The sequence below is a fragment of the Hesperophylax consimilis genome, chromosome 15 (assembly GCF_061612785.1).
Source record: "Hesperophylax consimilis isolate HC1 chromosome 15, BYU_Hcon_1.0, whole genome shotgun sequence".
Classification (NCBI taxonomy): Eukaryota; Metazoa; Arthropoda; class Insecta; order Trichoptera; family Limnephilidae; genus Hesperophylax; species Hesperophylax consimilis.
In genome coordinates, this window is record NC_142850.1 from 20,408,278 (window position 1) to 20,431,040 (window position 22,763).

The following is a 22,763-nucleotide window of genomic DNA, read 5'->3' on the forward strand; positions in this document are numbered from 1 at the left end:
TTCACAATTTAATAATTAAAAATAATAACTTGGGACACGTTTCAGAGTGGAAGTTATTCTCAGTATGGCCTTGGTATAAGACCATCATTCAGAAATGAAACATTGCTTGAAATGGCTTTAGCTGTGTTTGGTGACCAGATCTGAATAGCCAGGTACTTCCCCACCTTTATCTTCCACACGTCCTTCCCATCCCCACTACCTACATCCTCACAAGATACCCCGATCGGGGATGAAATAGAGTCACTGGCTCCAGCAGTTACGACTCTTGTGCGGTATTCACATAATAAAAAAATACAATTTGTTTAACACGTTGAACGCCATGTAGGTCACCGGTGACCTCATAACGAAAATCGTCATTTTTATCACATAGCGCCATGACGGTCACCGGTGACCGCAGTTAATTTTCTTGATTTTCATGGAAAATTTTGGTCGAAAAAAAAAAGGAATACGTTTTGATGGTCGTCGATGCCATCTGAGTATTTTTTTTTTCAAATTTAAAATATTAATTTTTCTTCATTTCTACAATGGCGTTCAACGTGTAAATAAAAATAAAAAATGCAAATATGGTTGTCTACTTCATCCATTCATTATTTTTTATGTGACATCGATAGTGCGTATTTTGGCATCGATAGTGCTTATTTTAGCATAGATAGTGCGCATTTCGCCATTTTGATATGTAGTATTTTACAATGTCTACATATTACTTACCATATATAAATGGGACAACTTCAACGTGCAGCAATGCCGGTTTGAAAATCAATTTGGAAAAGTCAGCAATATGATTGGAAAGGTAATTTCTCCACGTCAAGTACGGGTCATACAGACCCTCGAGTAGATGGCAAAATGACACTATGATGGATTGGATACCATCAATTTCTTCCGTTGTCTTCTCACTCTCATCCAAAAGCTGAAAAAATAATAATACTTCATGTAATTATTCCTACACTCTGATTACAAAAATAGTAGTGAACCAGAAAGAAATAATTTATCGAATCAATTACGCATGAAGTGATAACAACTCGTTGATCATTATGCTATCATGCCTTTATTTAGCTCTTAACCACCCGCACGATGGAGATTTCCAAGTGTTCGGATTTCAATTCCGCCATTCGATCTAATTATTCCATGACAATTTAACACACCTTTTAAAAGTGATATAAAATCATTAAAAGCAATGAACAGAAACTAACCAATAAACTAAACCGTAATCTATTTAACTTAGTTTTTGTTTCATCACTTTTCATGACTTTATATCACTTTTTAAAGGTGTGTTGAGTTGTCCGGTTACCGATTTAATTAATATCATACCTCCAAATATTGAACTGCTTATTGCAGTTTTAAGATTTCATCCCATATTAATAGGTTATAAGTATATTAAAAAAAATTGAATTATTAAATTTATAATTCATAAAAATCACACACCTAAATTTGGGTAGCCATCGCTCAAGTGGTTAGAGACTAGAAATTGGCATTTATAAAATTGTCAAAAAGACCCCTGAGCCATAGTATTGATTTTTCAAAATGCCATAATTATTACCAAACTTTAAGAACATTTCTCAATAAAATACAAAGTAAAACAGAAACATATATTTATTACCAATAAAAGTACTAAAAACTGTATTTCCTATTTAAAACTAAAAGGGTTTAGGGGCTGAAGAAAAATAGATCACCAGATAGGGAATTAATTGAAACAGAAAAATGAGCCTTAATACTTATTGAGAATAAGTCTGACTACAATAGGGCATTATCAATGTTTTTTTAATTCTCGAAAATAAGGAAGAAAAAAATTACAATAATTAAGGTATTTTATTTTATATTTATGTTGACGAATAAATTTATATAATGATTTAAAATGTTCCATTTTCGATTTGTCGCCAAACAATGTGTTCATTTCTATTTGTGAATTCGGCGGCATTAAAGAAACGCCGGGCACAGCCGTCGGCGACAGCCGTCAAACCAGTCATTGGCATTTTCTATGTCATAATGACGTTCAGTTTTTGAAATCAATAATTAAGAATGAAAATATTAGAATTCTACATTTTTAGTTCAATGATTGGAATCAGAAAACTAAACTTCAAACACATTTTTAACTGTATTAAATAGTTTGTGAAAATACCGTATTGAAATGGCAAACTTATAAATATTATTATAAACATTTTTTTTCAATTCTTTAACGAAATTTTCGGATTCCTCCCAAAATTTTATTTTATCAGATAACAAATGCATCTGCAAAAATAACCAAAACATTCGAGTCGGGCAAAGATATTACTAAATGGTGTGAGAATACACTGGAATTTCAAGCCTTTGGGAGATTTGCCTAAAAACTAAAGATTATTGATGGAACCGTTATTTTAATTGTATTCTTGTTGTCATGGATTTACCTTTTCAATATATTTGGCAGTGATGGGTGCTGAGAGAGAGACGTAATCGCAAGAGGCTATAAAAGGAATGTTGTCAAAGTTCCTGCAGATGATGAGCAGGCAACGGAGCAGCAAGTTAACTTCCTCCAAGTCACGAGAACTAATTTCCGTTTTCTAGAAATAAAAGAAATCACTCTATTTTGAAATTAAAACATAAATTATACATCTATAGAGCTAAACGTCACAAGATGTCTATTCTCCTTTGGCGAAAGTACGAGGCGGACGTCAAAGTAACTTCCACTTAAATAAAGTTAGAAAACAAAGGAAATGTTATAAAAATGTAATTAAATTAAAATAAATAAAGTTTCCTAAAAACACCCTCCAAACATAGTCCCCAAAGAAGACTTAGGACTTAAGGGGAATTGTTTTCCTCGGGGCCTTTTCCTTAGAGCGCGGAAACATAATTTTCGCCGTCCGCCAGATGATTCCATTTTCGTGATAATCAATGTAGATGTTTATATCATCTCGTTGTGCATATCGCTAGGTGATTTCTTTGAAGAAATGGTATACTTTTAATAGTATATTTTTAATGCTAGATTTTTAATGTCAGATTTTTAATGGTAATAAAAATGAGCATTCAGGCATGGTTTGAGCAGGGGATTAAACCGTACAGATGATTTTATAAGATATAATAAATATGATTTGAATGTCTTATTATAATTTGTTTTATAAATTTTAAATAATAAATAGATGGCTCAAATGAAGAAGTGGTGGGGAGTCAAAAGGAAAGTAATGAAGGTGGGTGAAAATGAAGCATTATGCTGGAGGAAATAGAAATATATTTTTAATTTAAGCTTTAAAAGTGGCATTTGAGGGAGCACTCCATACTGATGTACATATGTAAAAGATATAGTTTAAAAAAAATTGTAATAAATCAAGCACATTTATTAGACAAGATATTTTTATAATTTTTAATGGTATTCAGCATTCAATTAGGAGATGAGCCACACCTATACCTATGCAACCCAATCCTTGTCACATGTAATTTGTACAAAACATGCAAAATATGGTTTGCATTAATTTATGAGTCAGCAACCTACAAATGTTTTATTAAATTCTTCAATTAATTTATTTCATTGCTATCAAAACTAAATCATTTTGCCTAATTGATGAGTAATAATATATAAAAAATTAAGATGGCTATGTATAATTTTGATAATCAATGATGTAGAGATAAATATATATTGACAGTATTAGATAAATAATACTGTCAACAAAGAAATGAGATTTTTCTTTCATCTCCAAATTTAAAAATGATGACATCTGAAAACTGTCTTGAACGGTGACTCCCATAAAATTGTCTAAAGTTGACATAATATTTAATGTTACTGACTCCTTGAGTAATTTTGAGATATGTTATTCACAGACAAGAAACAACCGTAGAGTGTTTTTGGGAGACAAATATCCGAACCTGACACAATCCCATAGAAGTTATGCTATCTCATTTTGTATCATGGTGAGAAATATGATTTAAACAGCATTAGAAAGAGAGAATGCCGAGCTTTCAGTTTGCATTAAAAAATTTATCATAAATGCTCCCCGAAAAATTGAAACAATTGAATGAAACAACAATTAACATTTGAAAAATATTTGAAAGGTTTGCAAATAAAAATGTAAATGTTCGTTTGTTCAAAATCTTAAATCTCCGAAAGTTCTTCAACGATTGCTTTGAAATTTTGACACAACGTTAGATTCAAATACGCATGTGATTTTATATACTTATATTATATAGATCTCACCTGTGACAGGTAAAAACATGCTTTTTTCAAAAACAATTTTTATCTGTTGGACTAACAGGCTTTTTTTAAAAAAACAGCCCCATCTGCTGTACGTAAAAGCAACACGCACTATTGTTTCTCTATCTGCACAGACAGACTGAGCCAGCTGGTTTTTAAATCAATATGTTTAATTAAATGAAACAAATTGAAGTCACAATAACTTTTGTATTATAAAATATATTTTTAGTTTTGTATAAAGTAGTAATTACAGTTTACAAGATAAAAACCCTTGGTAAGGGGCTTTTAAAACTTTATCTTTACTTGTGTTAAAATGTGTAATGTTAACACGTTGAACACCATGTAGGTTACCGGTGACCTCATAACGAAAATCGTCATTTTTCTCCCATAGCGCCATGACGGTCACCGGTGACCGCAGTTAATTTTCTTGATTTTCATGGAAAATTTTGGTAAAAAAAAAAAGAATACGTTTTGATGGTCGCCGATGGCATCTGAGTGTTTTTTTTTTTAAATTTAAAATGGTAATTTTTCTTCATTTCCACAATGGCGTTCAACGTGTTAATTACATTATGTCGATTTGTAATAATAAAATTTGAAAGATTCTTTTATCTGCTTTCAAGAACAGTATTTAATATTTAAATATGTTCAGAAACAGAGAATTTATCTGGAATCAAATATAATGAAAAAATATTTTCCGCGAAATCTGTTTTCTGAGAGTTATTGTAAAATGTATATTGCAAAATGTCAAAGACTTTAGGGGTTAAAAACTATTTTTCACAAATTGCAGAACACAGAACACATTTCAACGTTAACCTGACAAAACAGAACATAATAAAATTATAGATTAGGTTAGGTTGGATTAGTTTTTTCTTTCATCACTTTTCATGACATTATATCAATTTTCAACATTGTTCTATTTTGTCATGGAACCATTTCAACAATATAAAAAATATAAAAATGATGAAATAAATTCCTCACATATTGCACCCGGTCCTTGGATATATAGAGGAACTTCCCCATGGCGGCCAAGAGTTCATCGGGGAGTTTGGCCAGGGCTGGCACACTGTCGGCACGCACCTCCGACCATAGAGGCACGGCCGCCCAGTCCAGCCGCGCCTGTGACTCCCAGATGTCCACGAAGCCCTGTACGAACTGCCAGAAGAACTTCTCGTCATTCTGCAATGAAAACAATAAAAAAATTTACCATTTATCCAAGATGAGTAATCACCTAAAAAAACATCATAATTAACTTCTCCTCGTCCAATTTGAATTGAGGAATCTCGCTTCGACACAGCACCTACTGACATCCCTATCTATTAAGTCTGCTTCTTCAGAAGGCTCGGTCCATTGCAACATTGCAAGCCCGGCCTCTTCTGTCTGAGGTGGACAACTGAGCTTCTTCACTCTGCTGGTATTTCCGCCGGCATTTTATTTTCCACTAGCGGACCCCGCAATGCTTGGCGATTGCTAATGTCTTTCTCGGGCATCTCTGACTTATTTTACCATTCACTGCTGTATACCACAATGATACTGTTAAAAAACTATGTTACATCGACTTTAATTCGATTTTGGATCTCATTCTGGTGCATAGATATTGTGTATATAGATATTAAGTATTCCTCGGGCGTGTCCGACTTCTTCCACCATTCAAACCACTCTCTAAACCCTCCTGGCACTAATAAGAACAAACTTTGAAATTTTCAGCAATATCGGTCGACTACTTTTCAAGTTTTGCGAGCACAAACATCGCAGGCTGAATTTTTATATATTAATATGTACCTACGCTTATAAAATTACATTCCAATAACAAATGTACATTACATTATTAGTCGATACCTGTTACTTAATTAATAAAATAAAATACTTTTTGTTTTAAAACGACAAGTTTTTAATAATTTTTAGAACCGACCAGTTTTGCTTTATTCAAGCATCGTCAGGGTACAAATTATTACATAAAGTATTATTAGTAATAATTTGTACCCTGAAGATGCTTGAGTAAAGCGAAACTGGTCGGTTCTAAAAATTATTAAAAACTCGTGGTTTTAAAACAAAAAGTATTTTATTTTATTGAATATGTCAAACCAAGTGATTGCTTTCTACAATAATGTTACTTAATTATTAGCATTTTGAATTTAACAATATTCACATGGAAAATGTCATTATTTTTCCGAGGGGCATTACTAATGGTAGATTAGTGACAAAACATACAGTTTCTTCTAAAATCTCAGGATTTCTGATGTGACCGTTCAAGGACATCATAAGCAAAGCAGCTTTCCGTCTGTTGGCGAGGCTATAATAATACTCAGCATTCCAGATAAGAAGGCTGGCGGATATAACCATAAAATATAAATATCTTAGAAACTTCTTTTGTACTTTCCACAACATTAAAGAGTGGGTAGCATCCCCTGATTTCCATCTTACAAAGCCACTTTCTAAAATACTGGGTATAAGTTATAGCACAGTAAGTGAACCACAGCAGAGTTAGAAAAATGTCTGGAATTATTGTTTACCACAAATCCCAGCATTCTCAAGTGCTCGCATTATTTTTAAAAAGAAAGACAAACATTCCCAGGTTACGAATAACCCAACAATGTTTGAAAATCTCCTACTACCACCACAGAAAGCCGAAAATGTTGCTTGTGTTGTGATGGAGGACTTAGCCAGGATTATATAAGGAATAATTTTAGCAGTCTGAAGATGGCTATAATAGGCTGAAACCGGTCACGGTAAAAAAATAAAAAGTGAATAGTGATAGTTTAAGGAATAATTGTAGCAGTCTGAAGATTGCTATAATACGCTGAAACCGGTAATGGTCAAAAACAAAATAAGTGAAAATTTTTTTTAATATTATTTCAATGTATCATGAAAATAGTATTTTTACTAGCCCAGACCAGTGAAAAATCACGAATAGTCTGAATTCTCGACAAATTGGTTCCAATTTTGAAAATGATTACACTTAAATTCAAAGCAATTCTGAGTTCTAGAATTCAGTTACAGACACATAACCGAAAATAGCATTTTTAATAATTTTATTAGAATTGCGTGAAAACTAAATTAAGTTGAAAACCAAGAAGAAAAGCGACATAATTATTATCAGTTTGGTATGCTTAACTAATAACTGATACTTTTGTATTAAAACCTTTGGTACAGCTACCTCAAAAATATTATATATTGGTTTTAAGTATTTTGTTTAAATTATAACTACTATCAGTTAATTGATGCAATAAAGCTTAAAGAAGCCAAATGTTATAATCATAAAGATAATCAATTATTTTACACTTAATAGCAACTGGCACATTTTTTCTAAGGTAATGTATTTTATGAACGCTACAAAACCATTTTTTGTTAAAGTTAATCCGTTCATCGGCTTAATTTTTTACACGGTGAATACGCTAACTTGCAAAAGAGAAAATATTAACTCATAAATCGTAGGATTCATTTGGCAACATACGTGGTAGAATGATAAAAATTCTGACATTTTGGCCAAAATCAACTATTTTGCACAAAGTTTTCTAGATTTTTTTTTCTTTTTAAAACCCTAACTAAAATATGTCCAACTTCTATGCAAGTTTGCAGATAATTATGCAACAAAGTTATATTTAAAATACTTCATACTTATTTTTTAGAATAACAAGGTTCTGTTTGCAATTTGAACAAATTAATTCAATAAAAAATAAAAATAATTGAAACAACAAGGTTCCATTTGCAAATTTTACGGGCAACATAGTTCCAACTGCCATCGGGTCAATCCGCACCAAATCATCCAGAAAATTTTGGATTTGTCACCCACCATCTCAGATTTTGATGAAACTTTAAATTTTTAATCCTTCCATATAGATAAGAAAATATACCAAATTTTACCTTCCTACCTCAACTCGTTTTTTTTTATGGGCAGTTGAAGTTTGGGCAAAATAAGCGTTTTTACATATTCAGAGCACTCCGGAAGAGCTTGTACCTTCAATGAAAAAAAATTGTATCTTTGTCATTTATAGTGCAAATGCAATGAAAATTTTCAATATTATCAAGAAAACTATGCTGATTGCAGAAAAAAATAAATAAACCCTTTACATTTATCTACTTGACTTTAAAAAATTACCAAAAGTAATTTTTTAAGTAATTTTTGGGACGGAAAAGGTACTTTACAAAAAAGCAATATCTCGGGAAGGTACAGTGTTAATGAAGTAATTTTTTTTTTATTCATATCTACAAATAGCATAGAATCACATACAAAAATAAAATTCATGGCATTTTACTTGCTTCAATAAATAAAATCCATTTTAAACTTTTTTCAAACTTTTTGTAATTTTTTTTTATTCTTATCTACAATAAACATAGTACAACCTAAAAAAATAAAACTCCTGGTATTTTGTGTGCTTCACAGTGTAGAAACGTTTTTAAAATAAGAAATCTTTATCATACAGAATTGTTCTAGGTTTTTTTAAATCTAGATACAAAAATAAATAAAATCCATTTTAAACTTTTTTCAAACTTTTTGTGATTTTTTTATATCTATTTTTAGTTTGTAATTGGGCAAGTTATAGTTTAGGTATATAGCTAGTAATATAGGTTGAATGAATGGACTAATATCAAAGAAACAGTCCTAGAGACAAGTCACTACATGGAAATGATGTATCTGCAACAAGAACAAGACAGAACATGAAAATTACTATCTGCCTCATCACTAAGTTTGCAGGATACTACATGCTTTGTTTCCTCTGACATGCTTAGTTCTGAGTCAGCTTCAAAGCAGTGATCATCTATATAAATACAGTAGTTGTTTCATGTTATGGTGTACCTTGTTAAAATGTCTCTAATCGAAACAAGTTTAGTTAAATGTAGTGTGGGACAACATAATGGTACTGAATGTCACAAAAAAAGTTATACTAAGTCAGAGAAATTAACGAGTGTGGATTTGTTAAGTGAATTTGAAAAAAAGCTTATTCAACAAAGAAGTTTTGTATCTACAGACTTGGTTTTCAACATTTGTGAGCACCACAGAATATTTAACTTAAATAAATATGAAACATTTCAAAAAGCTTGTTTTGACCCGTTCCAAAGCCACAAAAGGAAAATTACAAAAACTTTAAGAACAGTATCCTTGGAATTTTCAGAGAACATTAATACCATTCTAAAAGTAACTAATAAAGCAATCCCTGGACAAAAAATTTGTAATGCATGCAGAGCAAAAATTAGTAAGAGCCAAAACCTTAACAATGAAATTGAAGAGCTTAACACTTTTCAAGAAGACATAAGTGAAGTTGAAAATGTTTTAAACAAAGAATTTTTTTTACAAGAAATCAACACTTCTTTAACTGACATTGGAGAATCTCCATTTAAACTACATGCAATACCATCCCACAGTAAGTCTAGTTACGCTAAACGGAAGTTAGATTCTGCTTGTTCAACCTTAAAGAAAAAAGTAAGTAAAGTTTTAGAAAAAGAATTAACTTTGTATTGAAAAGAGTTAAAAAGTTGATCTTGTTATAAAATATTGCTATGGTGTATGCATTCAGGGTAAGGAACAAGGTACATTATTTTGTTGGTGCCTTAAGCTTACATTGCAAGCTTACCAGCATGTTGTAAAGGACCGAATAAGTTTGACTTTTTTTATTTGCAAATACAGTATCTAGATTTTTAAAAACTTGGAACAATTCTGTATGATTAAGATTTCTCATTTTAAAAACGTTTCTACACTGTGAAGCACACAAAATACCAGGAGTTTTATTTTTTTAGGTTGTACTATGTTTATTGTAGATAAGAATAAAAAAAAAATTACAAAAAGTTTGAAAAAAGTTTAAAATGGATTTTATTTATTGAAGCAAGTAAAATGCCATGAATTTTATTTTTGTATGTGATTTTATGCTATTTGTAGATATGAATAAAAAAAAAAATTACTTCATTAACACTGTACCTTCCCGAGATATTGCTTTTTTGTAAAGTACCTTTTCCGTCCCAAAAATTACTTAAAAAATTACTTTTGGTAATTTTTTAAAGTCAAGTAGATAAATGTAAAGGGTTTATTTATTTTTTTCTGCAATCAGCATAGTTTTCTTGATAATATTGAAAATTTTCATTGCATTTGCACTATAAATGACAAAGATACAATTTTTTTTCATTGAAGGTACAAGCTCTTCCGGAGTGCTCGGAATATGTAAAAACGCTTATTTTGCCCAAACTTCAACTGCCCATAAAAAAAAACGAGTTGAGGTAGGAAGGTAAAATTTGGTATATTTTCTTATCTATATGGAAGGATTAAAAATTTAAAGTTTCATCAAAATCTGAGATGGTGGGTGACATGGCCTGGATGAATTGGTGCGGATTGACCCATAGATAAAATATTTGTGAGGAAAATGGTTCCATTAGTATTGCGTTTGAACTCATTCGCTTGGGACAACAAGATTACATCTGCCAATTGCCTGAAACTGAGAAAATAAATGAAAAATTACATTATTTATGAAAAATGGAATATGAAAAATGTTTAAAAACACTCATTAAAATAACAGAACTCCGTTGCTCTGAGTTTAGATGATTTTCAAAGCAACAAGGTTCTATCTGTTTTTTTTTTTTTCCTTAGTTGTTTGGCTAAATGCCAATTGTTTTTATGCTTAGAATGTTATTAAACTTAAAGATAATTTAATTACAATACGTTCTGCAGATTCACTTTTTCATAAATTTCAAGTGTCAGTATTTTATTCGGGATTTGAACTTTGAACCTCAATATTGCACTCTCATACCAATGGCAGATAGAACCTTGTTGTTCCAAGTGTGCGACAGGTTGTGGATTTGAAGCTCGGATATAATATAAAGTATATTTGCAGCATGAGGATGTTTGTTACTCTCAGTATCGCCATGGTTAAAGACAACCGTAGAGAATCAAAAGATGCTTTAAATGGCTTTAGCCATGTTTGGTGACCAGATATCAATAGCTAAGTACTTCCCAAGCTTCCTCATCCACATCTTCTTCCCTTAGACTCACAACATACACTAATTCGGGATGCTATTGTTCCACTTGATCCGTGTAGTTGTGATTATTTTATTTATAAATTTTTTATTAATAATTTATTACAACTGTTGAAAAGAATGTGACCTTAATTTGGTAAACCCGTTCGAAGGTCACATTGTACATGGTTATTTGTGCGAATTGTAAATTTGGTAGGTTAATTTTTTAAAGTAATTTGTAAGCAGGTTAAAATATAACAAGAGGTAAATTATAAATTACATATATATAAATTATGATAAAATAGAGTTCTGTGTGAGGCAGCTTGACGGTATGGCTTTGTTTTTAATACAAATCTACAGTTTTATTCAGAGATTTCTGCACACTTCAAAACAAGATTAAGGTGACTGTCAATACGAGATTTAAAAAAGAAACCATTTCTCACCCCTTAGGACGGGTTGTTTAGCAATATTTGAACAATTCATCAAATTTCAAAGTCGATTTTCAAGTTCTGTGAAGTTTCTATTCAGGTTTTTATTATATCATTATTGGCCAGTTGTTTCGCAAAACTAAAATGATGAAAAAACTTTGAAATTTGATGAATTGTTCAAATTCTGGGAAACAACCCGTCTTTAAGAATAATTTTGATTTTAACGTTCTAAATAAAAGTAAAATTGCTGTCTACATCTAAAACCTCTGTGTAAAAGCTCAGAAAACTCCGGGGACTTTTGCTAGTTTATTAAAAACAAATAAAATTAAGTTTTACAAAATAAATACAAAAACTCCAGTAAAAAAAAAACCATGAAATAGATTTTTTAAATATTTTATAATCTATCGACCAGTTCCATACCAACTTAACTAATATGAATCACTGACTATCTAGTAAAATAATAATAGGTATGAATCATATCATATCATATCATAGCGCTTGGGTCTCACCCGAGCGTCGCGTGTTCGATTCCTCGGCTGGCTAAGTCCTCCATCACAACACAAGCAACATTTTCGGCTTTCTGTGGTGGTAGTAGAAGATTTTCAAATATTGTTGGGTTATTCGTAACCTGGGAATGTTTGTCTTTCTTTTTAAAAAAGTAAAAAAGTAAAGTAATATCAAACCATAGATATTACAATATGAATACCATCATATTATGCCCACCTGTATTGGTATGCAATTTTACCTAAAAGTAAACACAAAGGTGCTTGTTATGCAAACTTTAATGTGGTGTTATCAATTTTACAGAATCAAACTATAACAAATAAAGCTTTCATAACAAAAGAGCTCCGAGAATTTAAAATGAGAGAGTATTTCAATTTCAATTATAGAAGGTTAAAAATAGAAATATTTTAGCATTGATAAAGGATTGGGTTATTTACCTTCGCATTTCCAACAGAAGTAACCAAAATCTCTGAAATTATTATCCTAACTAACTACCACACCGTTTCTCTGGAATGGGCAGCCAAACTCTGTTTTGGCACACACTACTTGTTTCATTCACATTCCTACATACTCTCAGGGCAGGCCCTGAGCCAAAAGGCACCTGGTGCAAGTAACATTTTGGTGCACATTGTAAAAACCAGTATAAATACACCGTTCCAAAAAGGCAATTTAGGTATATCTATTCAGTTTTATTTCTGATGGCAAAAAAACAACTTCTTGTGTGATTGTAATAAATTATTAGCTATTTTCCCAGTGGATCTACAAGGTACAGCTTTTACCAAAGGTGACGTTTTGCAAAACGGATGATAATACCTTAGGCAGAGAGGACGGACCAACAAACAACTCTTTCTTGGCACGCACTACTTGCCTCATTCACATTCATACATCGTCTCATACATACTCTTCTATTATTCTGACTCGTGACATGGCCCGACTTAAGTAATTGATTCACTAGATTGTTCCCCTGGGAAAATAACTAAATACAGTTAACAGATGCTTACCTAGTCTGTTAACGCGCCACGTAATGAATAAATACAGTTAACCAACGCTTACCTAGTCTGTTAACGCGCCACGTAATTAATAACTAAATACAGTTAACAGACGCCTACCTAGTCTGTTAAAACGTCACGTAATTAATAACTTAATACAGTTAACCGACGCTTACCTAGTCTGTTAACGCGCCACGTAATTAATAACTAAATACAGTTAACAGACGGCTACCTAGTCTGTTAACACTCCACGTAATTAATAACTAAATACAGTTAACAGACGAATTTTTTAACACACCACGTAATTAATAACTAAATAGAGTTAGGAGTTAGATATTGTCAGCACCTTGGCAATTCGGCACCCGGAGCAGACTGCTCCAATTGCGCCCAAATAGGGCCATGCATACTATTTTATCATTTTGACTCAAGTATTTGATTCACGTAATACGATTGCCATATCTTCCTCAAAATCACACATCGCCACTGATCACACTAGCACACTTCGCAACGGATCACATGATACGCGCTATTTCGTCTGTACGGCGCTGCTAGAAAAATGTCACCAAATCATAATGACATCAAATTTTTTTACTCAGAAATCGATGGTCAGATAAGTGCTAACACACCTATACAGGGTGTCCGGAAACTCGTAGTACAAGCAGGAAACTGGTGAATCTACATCACATTTGGAGTCGATTTTGTAGTATATTTTTTTTTGATTTGAGCTTTCGTTATCGAGTAAATCGAGTTTGAAGTTGATTTTTTTTTTTTTTTTAATCAAATTCTTATAAAATATTACTGAAGATCAAAGTACCCAACTAATTAAAACTATTTGAAAGTAAAACAAATGAAGAAACTCGGATTTGAAGCATTATTTTGAAATCACCCTTCATTTAACCCGGTGTAATCATAAAATATTTCTGCTCTGCAGGGTTAAAACATCTGTTGTTCAACCCTAAACACCAGAAAAAACTTTAACCCTAAAATAGCCGAAAAATATTTTTTTTTGGTTTTTTTTTTTTTTTTTTGTGAAAATGCTCAAATCAAAAAACTTTATGTTTTTTTGGGTTCCCCATGTGGTGTAGATTCTCCAGTTTCCCGCTTGTACTACGAGTTTCCGGACACCGTGTATAATATACAGGTATTCATTAATTTTTTGTATTTTAATTTTTAATCTATTGTATGTATGTACATATATCAAATAAAAATAAATCAAAAATAATAATTAAAAAAACATTATTTCATAGCATCTCAGCAAAACTCTCGAACGGCAAGCCTTGCGTTATAACACTCTTTTTAATAAAGAATGAACAGGTCAACACAACTATTTTCAGCTCCCAACGTCATTTCCATCACAAGCTATGGACTTTTGAAATATTCATTTTGGTTTCAAAAAGGAAGACTAAATACCATTTGGAAATTGTTAAAAATATTTTGAAACTATTTTCATTTTCAAACATAAATTCCATCACGAGCTATAAGAACTTTAAAACACCAATTTCACTGCAAAAAAAATACCAAACACAATACCTATCATTACTTGCTTCATATTTATCAATTATTTTTAAAAATAAATAAATAATTTATGCATTAAAACTAATACGAAATCTGGTAGTAAGCTATAAAAATATTTGTATGTAATTAATGATGTACACAAAAACACTGTGGCTTAAAGATCGAATGGAATGAATCATTGCAAGGCTATCGACTCAATAACAGTACTCATGACTCATATTATATTTTCCCCTCACCAAATCATTGTGCAAATTAATGAAGCGACCATAATTTGCAATGCACATGTTTATTGGTTTGACAATAAAATTATGATAATAAATAATTATTATTATGTGATTTGAGTGGTGCAATGGGTTTAATGCTAGAATTTTAGTGTAGAAGTAGTAGGTTTGATATTTACCTATCAATTCAAAGACATATTGAATACTTTTTACAAAAAATCAACCTGTACAAAAAAAAAGTATTGTTTAATACAGATCTATTTTTATATAACAACTTTTTTTGTTTGACTGAGGATTGAATCTTCCTCTTCAGTGACTGGAGTCACCGCACTACGCGCACCCAACATTTGTACACGGTTGACATTTGTCACATGAGAACGGGTCACTTCTACGACTCGTTCTGAGTTCAACAGCTCGGCTGTGGAACAATTTGTTGGCCTCTGCGTTTCCTCCCTCTCTCTGGGCTCTCCTCGAAAAAACCCACCACACAGCATCTCCAGATATATAGACGTAGGCCCTAAGGGAAATTATTTTCCTCAGAGCCTACTGTGTGCAGAAAATTTTTAAAAAAACTGAGCCAAATCCCGATTAGGTAGGACCAACATTTATTTCATGCGTTAACTGCTATAATGTCATCCAATTTCAGAGAAATGCGTAGATGTCCGCATACGTGATGGGCACGTGACGGACATGTGTGATTACCACCAAAAGTTGATAAAATGCATCATCATCGACAACCAGTTTATCTGCCAAGTTTCAGCTCGATAGGATGTCGGGAAAGGGTTAATTTCCACTTCTAGGATTTGCATTCAATCATTCACGAAAACAATCGTGAATCCAAATAATGCATTAAAAAAACAATCGAACTTTGAGTAGGTACCTATAATAAGTTCCAAATGTTGCTGCTTGTGATATATAGATAGGGAATAAACAAGCACAAGCTGTAAATATGGGGAGAGTGAAATTTGAAACCAGTGAAACAAATAGGAATTTTCTAAGAAGGTTAAAATCTTTTATTATACACAGGTTAACACTTACTCAAAATGACGAATGCTGTAAAATATTTGAATTCGATTCGTGAAGTTGTGGGTTTGAATCTTACAGCATTGTAAAATGTATTGTTAAGTTAAATGGCTTTAAAACTGAAGGAATCTTGATTAATTTTGTTTCAAGAAAGACAAACATAAATTACGAATAACCTGACAATATTTGAATTCCTCCTACTACCATCATTTTAAGCTGAAAATGTCATTTATCCTCTGGAAAACCGTTTCTGCACCAGTGACAATAATATTTTCCCGCCGACAAACTGATTATGTGCTGGTGACATTGGAATTTCGCCCTAGCTGGAATTTTTTGAGTTGCGATTTAAACCTCTATGCCATGAGAAAATGCATAAAAAAATATTACAGAATCACTTGCGCTTGAAATACTTCAGAGTTCATTTTTGATTTCACGCATCTAGCCCCTCAGAAAGGTTCTGGTGTTCTAAAAGTCATGCAATGGTGGTGGACTAAGCTAGCAGAGAATTAAACTCGCTGCGCCGGAGTGGAAACCTGGGGCTTTAAACTACTCAATAAACTAACCGATTGAAAGATAGAAGTGCCATACTACTTATAATATGTTCACCTTTGTTTACATTTATTGTTAACAGTAGACCACGCGTCCAAAAAATTATGTTTCTAATTTTCTCTTATTTAACAAATCAAAACCAAATTTTCTATGGTCATAAGATTTGTAAATAGGTACTTAAATACTTACTACTTAATTATAAACCAGTAACATTTTTTTTTAATTTCAAATAAGAATTACACGATTTGTCCAAAGAAACGTCAACATCCCAAACTTCAGGCAAGTAGGTACCATAATATTGATCATTCCGATTTAACAGCTTGCAATAAGAACTACAATCGTGCAAACTCTGGTGGGATAAAAAAGTAGTATCCAACACGGCAACTTATTTGAACCGGAACGTAACAGCAAATTTACTGAGAGATGAAATGCCAAATGGTCGAGATGGAACAGAACTTCGCTACCCTGAGTCAATAATAATTACTTCCATTCAACTATAAATACGCCAAACCTTCATAATATCAAACACAATGTACATACATCAAAATAAAACTTCTAAAATAATTATTGTATATTAGATTTTGACTCTAATTAAATTGTTAGTGTGGTGTTCTACATTAACTATGTGGGTTTCAAATTGCTTCTTCTACATACATAAAAGTTATTAGCTTGCTTTACTTGTTCGTAATATTATTATCACTAATTTATGATCCTAACGTGGTAAAAAACAACTATTTCTAGAAGTGGCAGACAACAAAGATTCTGACAGGGAGGAAAAATGTATTATATTTTGATAAAGATAAATTAATTCTTAGATAAAATTGATCTATAATACGTTTCGCCCCTCAGATAAATTATTGCACATAAATTCTCTGACGATATTTATTAACAAATTCTTCTTCAAATAAGGGATTGGTAATGTAAGTGTAGTTATTTGATCCCACACATTTAAACTGTGGCAAAAAATATATAAAATTGAAAAAAATCTAGTTTTACTAACATACAGGTAGGATATTTCACCTGCATACTGTTTTTGTCTTACCTGTGTTGTGTATTGAATCCAGAGGTGATAAATATTCGTTTTAGATTCCATAATAATGGATTTGTTTGTCAATGGTAAACTGTCACGGGCCACATATCGTTCACACGTAGGTAATTTTGTACATTTATTTAAGAAATTATTTAAGTCTTAGTAAAATTGGACGGTACAACATCAATAAGGGCTAATAAATATACTTCCGATGTAGACAAATTTTTGACATTTTGACAGTTTCGTTATCGACAATATAGGCCGGTTCCGTTATCGCATTAACGTCAAAATAACGCAGCAATGTCGGAATCGGAATGTGTTTGGTTCTTACCTCAATTTTATTCCAATACATTGCAACATTGAGAAATCGTAAAATGTTCCACTCATAAAAGTATGTTTTATGAAAATTGATTGATAACCAAAGGCATTGGCATCGTTTTCAAGAATAAAGGTACTAAAAACGTTTTAATGTATTTCCACTGAAGAGAGTGGAAGTGGGCATGTATATTCAAATTTTATCTTGCTTCGGGTGAAAATGATAGCACGGTTTCAAATATATTTTTTTAACAAATTATCAATTTCGTTGACCGTTTGGGGAGTTGAAAACTCGCATATATTCAATTAACAGAACTTTTTTTTAAATACGTATAATAGAAATCTGAAAATTGATTTGCAATAAAGTTATTTGTTTTCAACGTAAAATAAGCTATTTTCAAAGTATCTTTATAGACTAATTTTTTAGTTGAATATTCGTTATCTAACCCCTTGGGCAATTGGGAGACATATCTCCCAGCCTGACACGGTCTCATGAAAGTTATGATATCTCATTTTATGTTACGGTAAGTTATTTTATGTTATGTTATATTTTTCTAGGAGTGCAAATTTTTAAACTAATACTTTTATATGAAACCGAAAAAAGTAAAGTGACGAAAATTTTTTAAATACCTTTGTCTTAAAAAATATCCCCTTAATTTGTTGTAAAGTGGCAATTACAGTTTACACGGTAAAAATGATCGGTAAGCTATTATTGTAAAACTGTTTTAGGTTTAAAATTTTAATATTTTTATCTTTGTTTGTCGATTTGTAATACAAAATTTTTGAAAAGTATTTCATCTGCTTTAAAAAACATAGTTTAATTTTGAAATACTTTTGAAAATAGCGAATTAAGAATCTAATGTAATGCAAAAATATTTTCCGCGGAATCTGCGTTCTGACACATTGTACATTGGACACGTTCTACATTGCAAAATGTCGGAGGACTTCTTGATTATTATTAAGTACTTGTTATTTATAAGTACCTATTTTTTTTAAGTCATTGATTTAATAATAAAACAATTTTATTGATAGATTATTATACTGTCTGAGTGTGTGGGAAACTTTATGAATTGCGATATTACCGACATCTATTGATATAAACGAAATATTTTTAGAATTCACTGGACACGACCAGACACGACTCGGCTTGTGAAATATTTTCATAGGTGATTAATTTACGAGAAAAAAACTCTGGGAAATATTTCAAATTAGAAATTATTATTAATAAATATTTTTTTATAAATGGATTTGCGTCCAGGGCAGTTTTACCAGGTGCATGTTTTTTTAAACATGTTTACCTAGTTTTTTGGGTCATGTACAGCTCCATGGTCTAAAAAAAGTGGGTGTGTCAAGCCTACGCAAGACAGAAGTGAAACTTCTAGTTTCAGCTGATGCTTGGCGTGGCGCAGTTCGCTGGTGTCTGAGAGAGAGGAAAGAAGAGAAGAGAGAGAACGTTCGTGAGCGGCTCCCCCACCTCAACAAGGTTTCACTTCAAAAATGCCACAGCCGAGAATCGAACCTCGCTTAACTGATTGAAAGCCAACCACGCTGAGCACCAACTGTAAGCAAAGCCGCATAAATTGATTATATTATGTAGGTTCTGAAAATATGAGAGCTTGTTATGTTTTATAATGTTACCTACATCACACCCAAAATATAATATATTTTAAAAAATAATGTACAATGTACAGAAATAGAATCCCACACAAGATCGCGTAGTGCGCTCTAGCGAACGGATATTTTATCAGAGGGAGATAGTTTTAATTTTTTTTTCTGTAAATTATTACATATTATCAAAATAAATAAATTAATTAAATAAATGTAATACAATTATCATAATATACGGATTAGATAATAATTTTAATCCAACACAATAACGCAAAGCGCGCTCTAGCGGAGTAATGTTTTATCACAGTGAGATAAGTGTTTTTATTATTTTGCAATATTATTTTCTTTTAAAAAATGTTCTGACCTACTAAAAAATAAGATATTGAATGAAAAAGGCGTTAAAAACAAAAAAATAATGTGCGATGGCCGAGAATCGAACTCGGATCAACTGCTTGGAAGGCAACTATGCTGACCATTACACCACCAACGCCAGTTGTCGGGATGAGCTAAGAAGCATTTATATGTTACTTCAAAACTTTGACTAGATCAAATGAACTTTAATCGGTGGTGGGGGTACCCGCATTTTCGTTTCGGTCATGAGTCGGTTTTACTCCGGTCCTCGAAATTGCATGACGCGCGTAAAGAAGTTTCACTTCAATATATACAGGGTGTCCGGGGTTACACACGTTTATTACACGTTGTTGTTAACATGTTTACCTAGGCTAGGTAAACAACTAGACTAGGTAAACATGTTAAAAAATATATATACAGAGTGTATATATTTTTTTTATATCATGACTACATTAAATATTACCCACATTATATATTATATCATATAACTTTAATTAGGTACCTACACTGGCTACTGTAAAATAATATAGAAAAAATAAACGATCAGAGTTATGGGAAAATTTCTTCTCCCTCATTTCATGGATTTGAAAAATCTTTTTTTGTTTATTTTTTATTTTTAATAATAGTATTATTTTATTTAAAATTGGGGTTCTACGAATTAAACTTGGTCACAATAAAATAAAATGTTTATGTTTGTATGGTGTGCGTGTTTTTTTTTTCAAAAACAGTATTTTTTATTATTCATATGAAAACTGAAATTATTTTTTTGAATAAAGCATTAGAAATAATTTACCAAGTTCCGTTGTTTCTTTTTTAAATTCTAAACATGGTGTAGCAGGGGGTGCCCGGGTTTAAGGGGTGAGGTTTGTTTATTTGTTTCATAACTTTATAAAACTTTTTATAGGTGTGTTGAATTGTCATTTTAATGAGTTATCCCATCACCAATCGGGAGAGAGTGGTTGAGGGAGACATTCTGACCTCTCCAGCCGGACTCTCTCGACCCATCGCCTTGCACCGCAGTGGGAGGGATGGATTCATACGTCCGTCATTCCTGGATACATTGACACCAGATTCCTACCCACCCATCATACCTTTTTCCTTCCCAGAACTTCCTCCCTTCTTTCCATAAAAAGACTCTCCACACAGCATCCCCAAAGATGATAGGCTATGAGAAAATTTATCTCGGGCCTCCTGTATGTAGCTTATGTAAAAAAATAGTTAGTTACATTGTTTTTTATCCTTCGAAACATGTTATTTTACCGCTAAAATATTGTTTTTTTTGTAATATGACGTCTCTAGTTTAGGGTCAAGGATCCTTGGTCCCTGGTGGCAGGGTTAGGTTCGTACTTATTTTTTTACTATGTGAAAAAATTTCGTCTTTGCCCAACACTATGAAGCTTTTTTTCCCTGGTCCTTTTTTTCTAACACAGTCGATCGATAAGGGTTTTATCGATAATGCCGGTAACTTCTAAACGTTTGTAAGCATGACCCTAGACCGCCAATGAACAAACAATGGTTCACAACGACTAATAGTTCTTAATTTATTGGACGTGAACTCATTGTTCGTACGTTAGAAATCGTGAACGATGTCAAGTTATCGACATTATCGATAAATCCTTTATCGATCGACTGTGCTAGATACCCTGGTATTTCAGAATACCTACTCTGAATGTTGCAAGTCGGATTGGACTGGGTTGTCAGGATTCCCACCAGAAAGCAATTCGACTAACGTAAATATCTATAAGCCGAGCTTAAAAGAAGCTGAAATACCGGCCTTTAGGAGGTTAGTTTGTAGGTAGGCAGGTACTTTGATGTTTTCTAAAGTCCGCTGTAAAAGAATTCTCGGCATAGTCTATCTTTAAATATTGATAAATAGGTATATCTTGTTGGAAAATAATAGGTAGGAATTGAGTTGGAAGGATTACATTAAGAAGACATCGGTATAGGGTAATAAGTATGTTTATTTTTAGATTAAATTGATATTTTTTGCAAAATATCGTAAAGAAGCATAGAGCATAATTTATGTATTTCACTGACAATTTGAAAATTTTAAGAAATTCAAACAAAAAGTTACATTATTTATTTATATGATACAAAAACATTTCATGAATAATAATTAGTCAAATGACTTATTTTTATTATTTCTAAATATATTTATATAAACAGACAAATACTTTTCTTCTTTGGACTAGAACGATTCTTAATATTCAATATTCATACATTATTAAAGATGGAAGTGTTTTTACAATATGTGTATAAATTATTATTAAAATATTATTTATGAATCAAGATATGATCCCATTTTTACACAATTATTATTCATGTAGAATGTTTAAACAAATATTTCGTTAAATAACACATATCACAGAAACTTAAATCGAAAAGTCAAACATGGAGTAGAAAAAAATTAAAATAATAAATTAACAATTTTCTTATAACTAGTAGTTTGAGTTGAAACTGAAAAAGCTGCATTTAAATATAACTTACTGTAGGTAAACAATTTGCTTTATTTTGGAGGAATATAGTTTTATGAATTAAAATTAAAAAAAAAATAGATAAACACAACTTGATAAACATGTTTATAATTCCTTCTCAGTAGTGACGGCTGGTTTGTGGTGTTTTAAGGCGATGCACTACGTCGTGTAATATTTTAAATTGAGCCGCTATCAATAATAACCTTTACGTAGATGGCGATAAGGTTTAAATTCCCGCTTAACACCATCCGCCTGTTTTGATTTATGCAAGAAAAAAACATGGCCAAAAAGTGCCGTTTATTTTATTTTGAGGATGTTCAGGCATAAATATTTTTTTTTCCGATCATTTTATAAATAACTTAATTTGTCACATTATTCAATAAAATCATAACCGAAAGTGGGTTCGGGAGTAGGAGATTTTGAACTTTAAAGCAGTTTTCATAGGCCTTTACACTATTTTTTATTGGGCTTATAAAAAGACTTATCCAAAAAATACTCGATTATTTCAAAGGCCAAGATGTATTCTACTCGCAGTATTTAATTAAAGCATCTGAAACATTTCTAGGCGACCAAATTTTCAAACCAAAAACACATGATTTTGCATTACTACGTATGGCATCGCCTTAATATTTTCTGCAGAAGATGTATAATATTAACATCT

General features: G+C 31.8%; 1 protein-coding gene across 1 annotated transcript in view; it reads right to left on the reverse strand.

Moving 5' to 3' along the window:
• LOC149417457 (neurobeachin-like protein 1) overlaps positions 1–17,595 on the reverse strand; it is a 238,637-nt gene extending 221,042 nt beyond the window's left edge. The window contains exons 1-4 of the mRNA XM_089640313.1: positions 17,367–17,595; positions 5,135–5,332; positions 2,382–2,534; positions 709–907 (exon numbers count right to left, since the gene is read on the reverse strand). Coding sequence (XP_089496439.1) covers positions 709–907; positions 2,382–2,534; positions 5,135–5,332; positions 17,367–17,417 — 601 coding nt within the window. The 5' untranslated portion in view covers positions 17,418–17,595. The remainder of the gene's footprint in view (positions 1–708; positions 908–2,381; positions 2,535–5,134; positions 5,333–17,366) is intronic.
• Between the last annotated feature and the right edge of the window lie 5,168 nt (positions 17,596–22,763).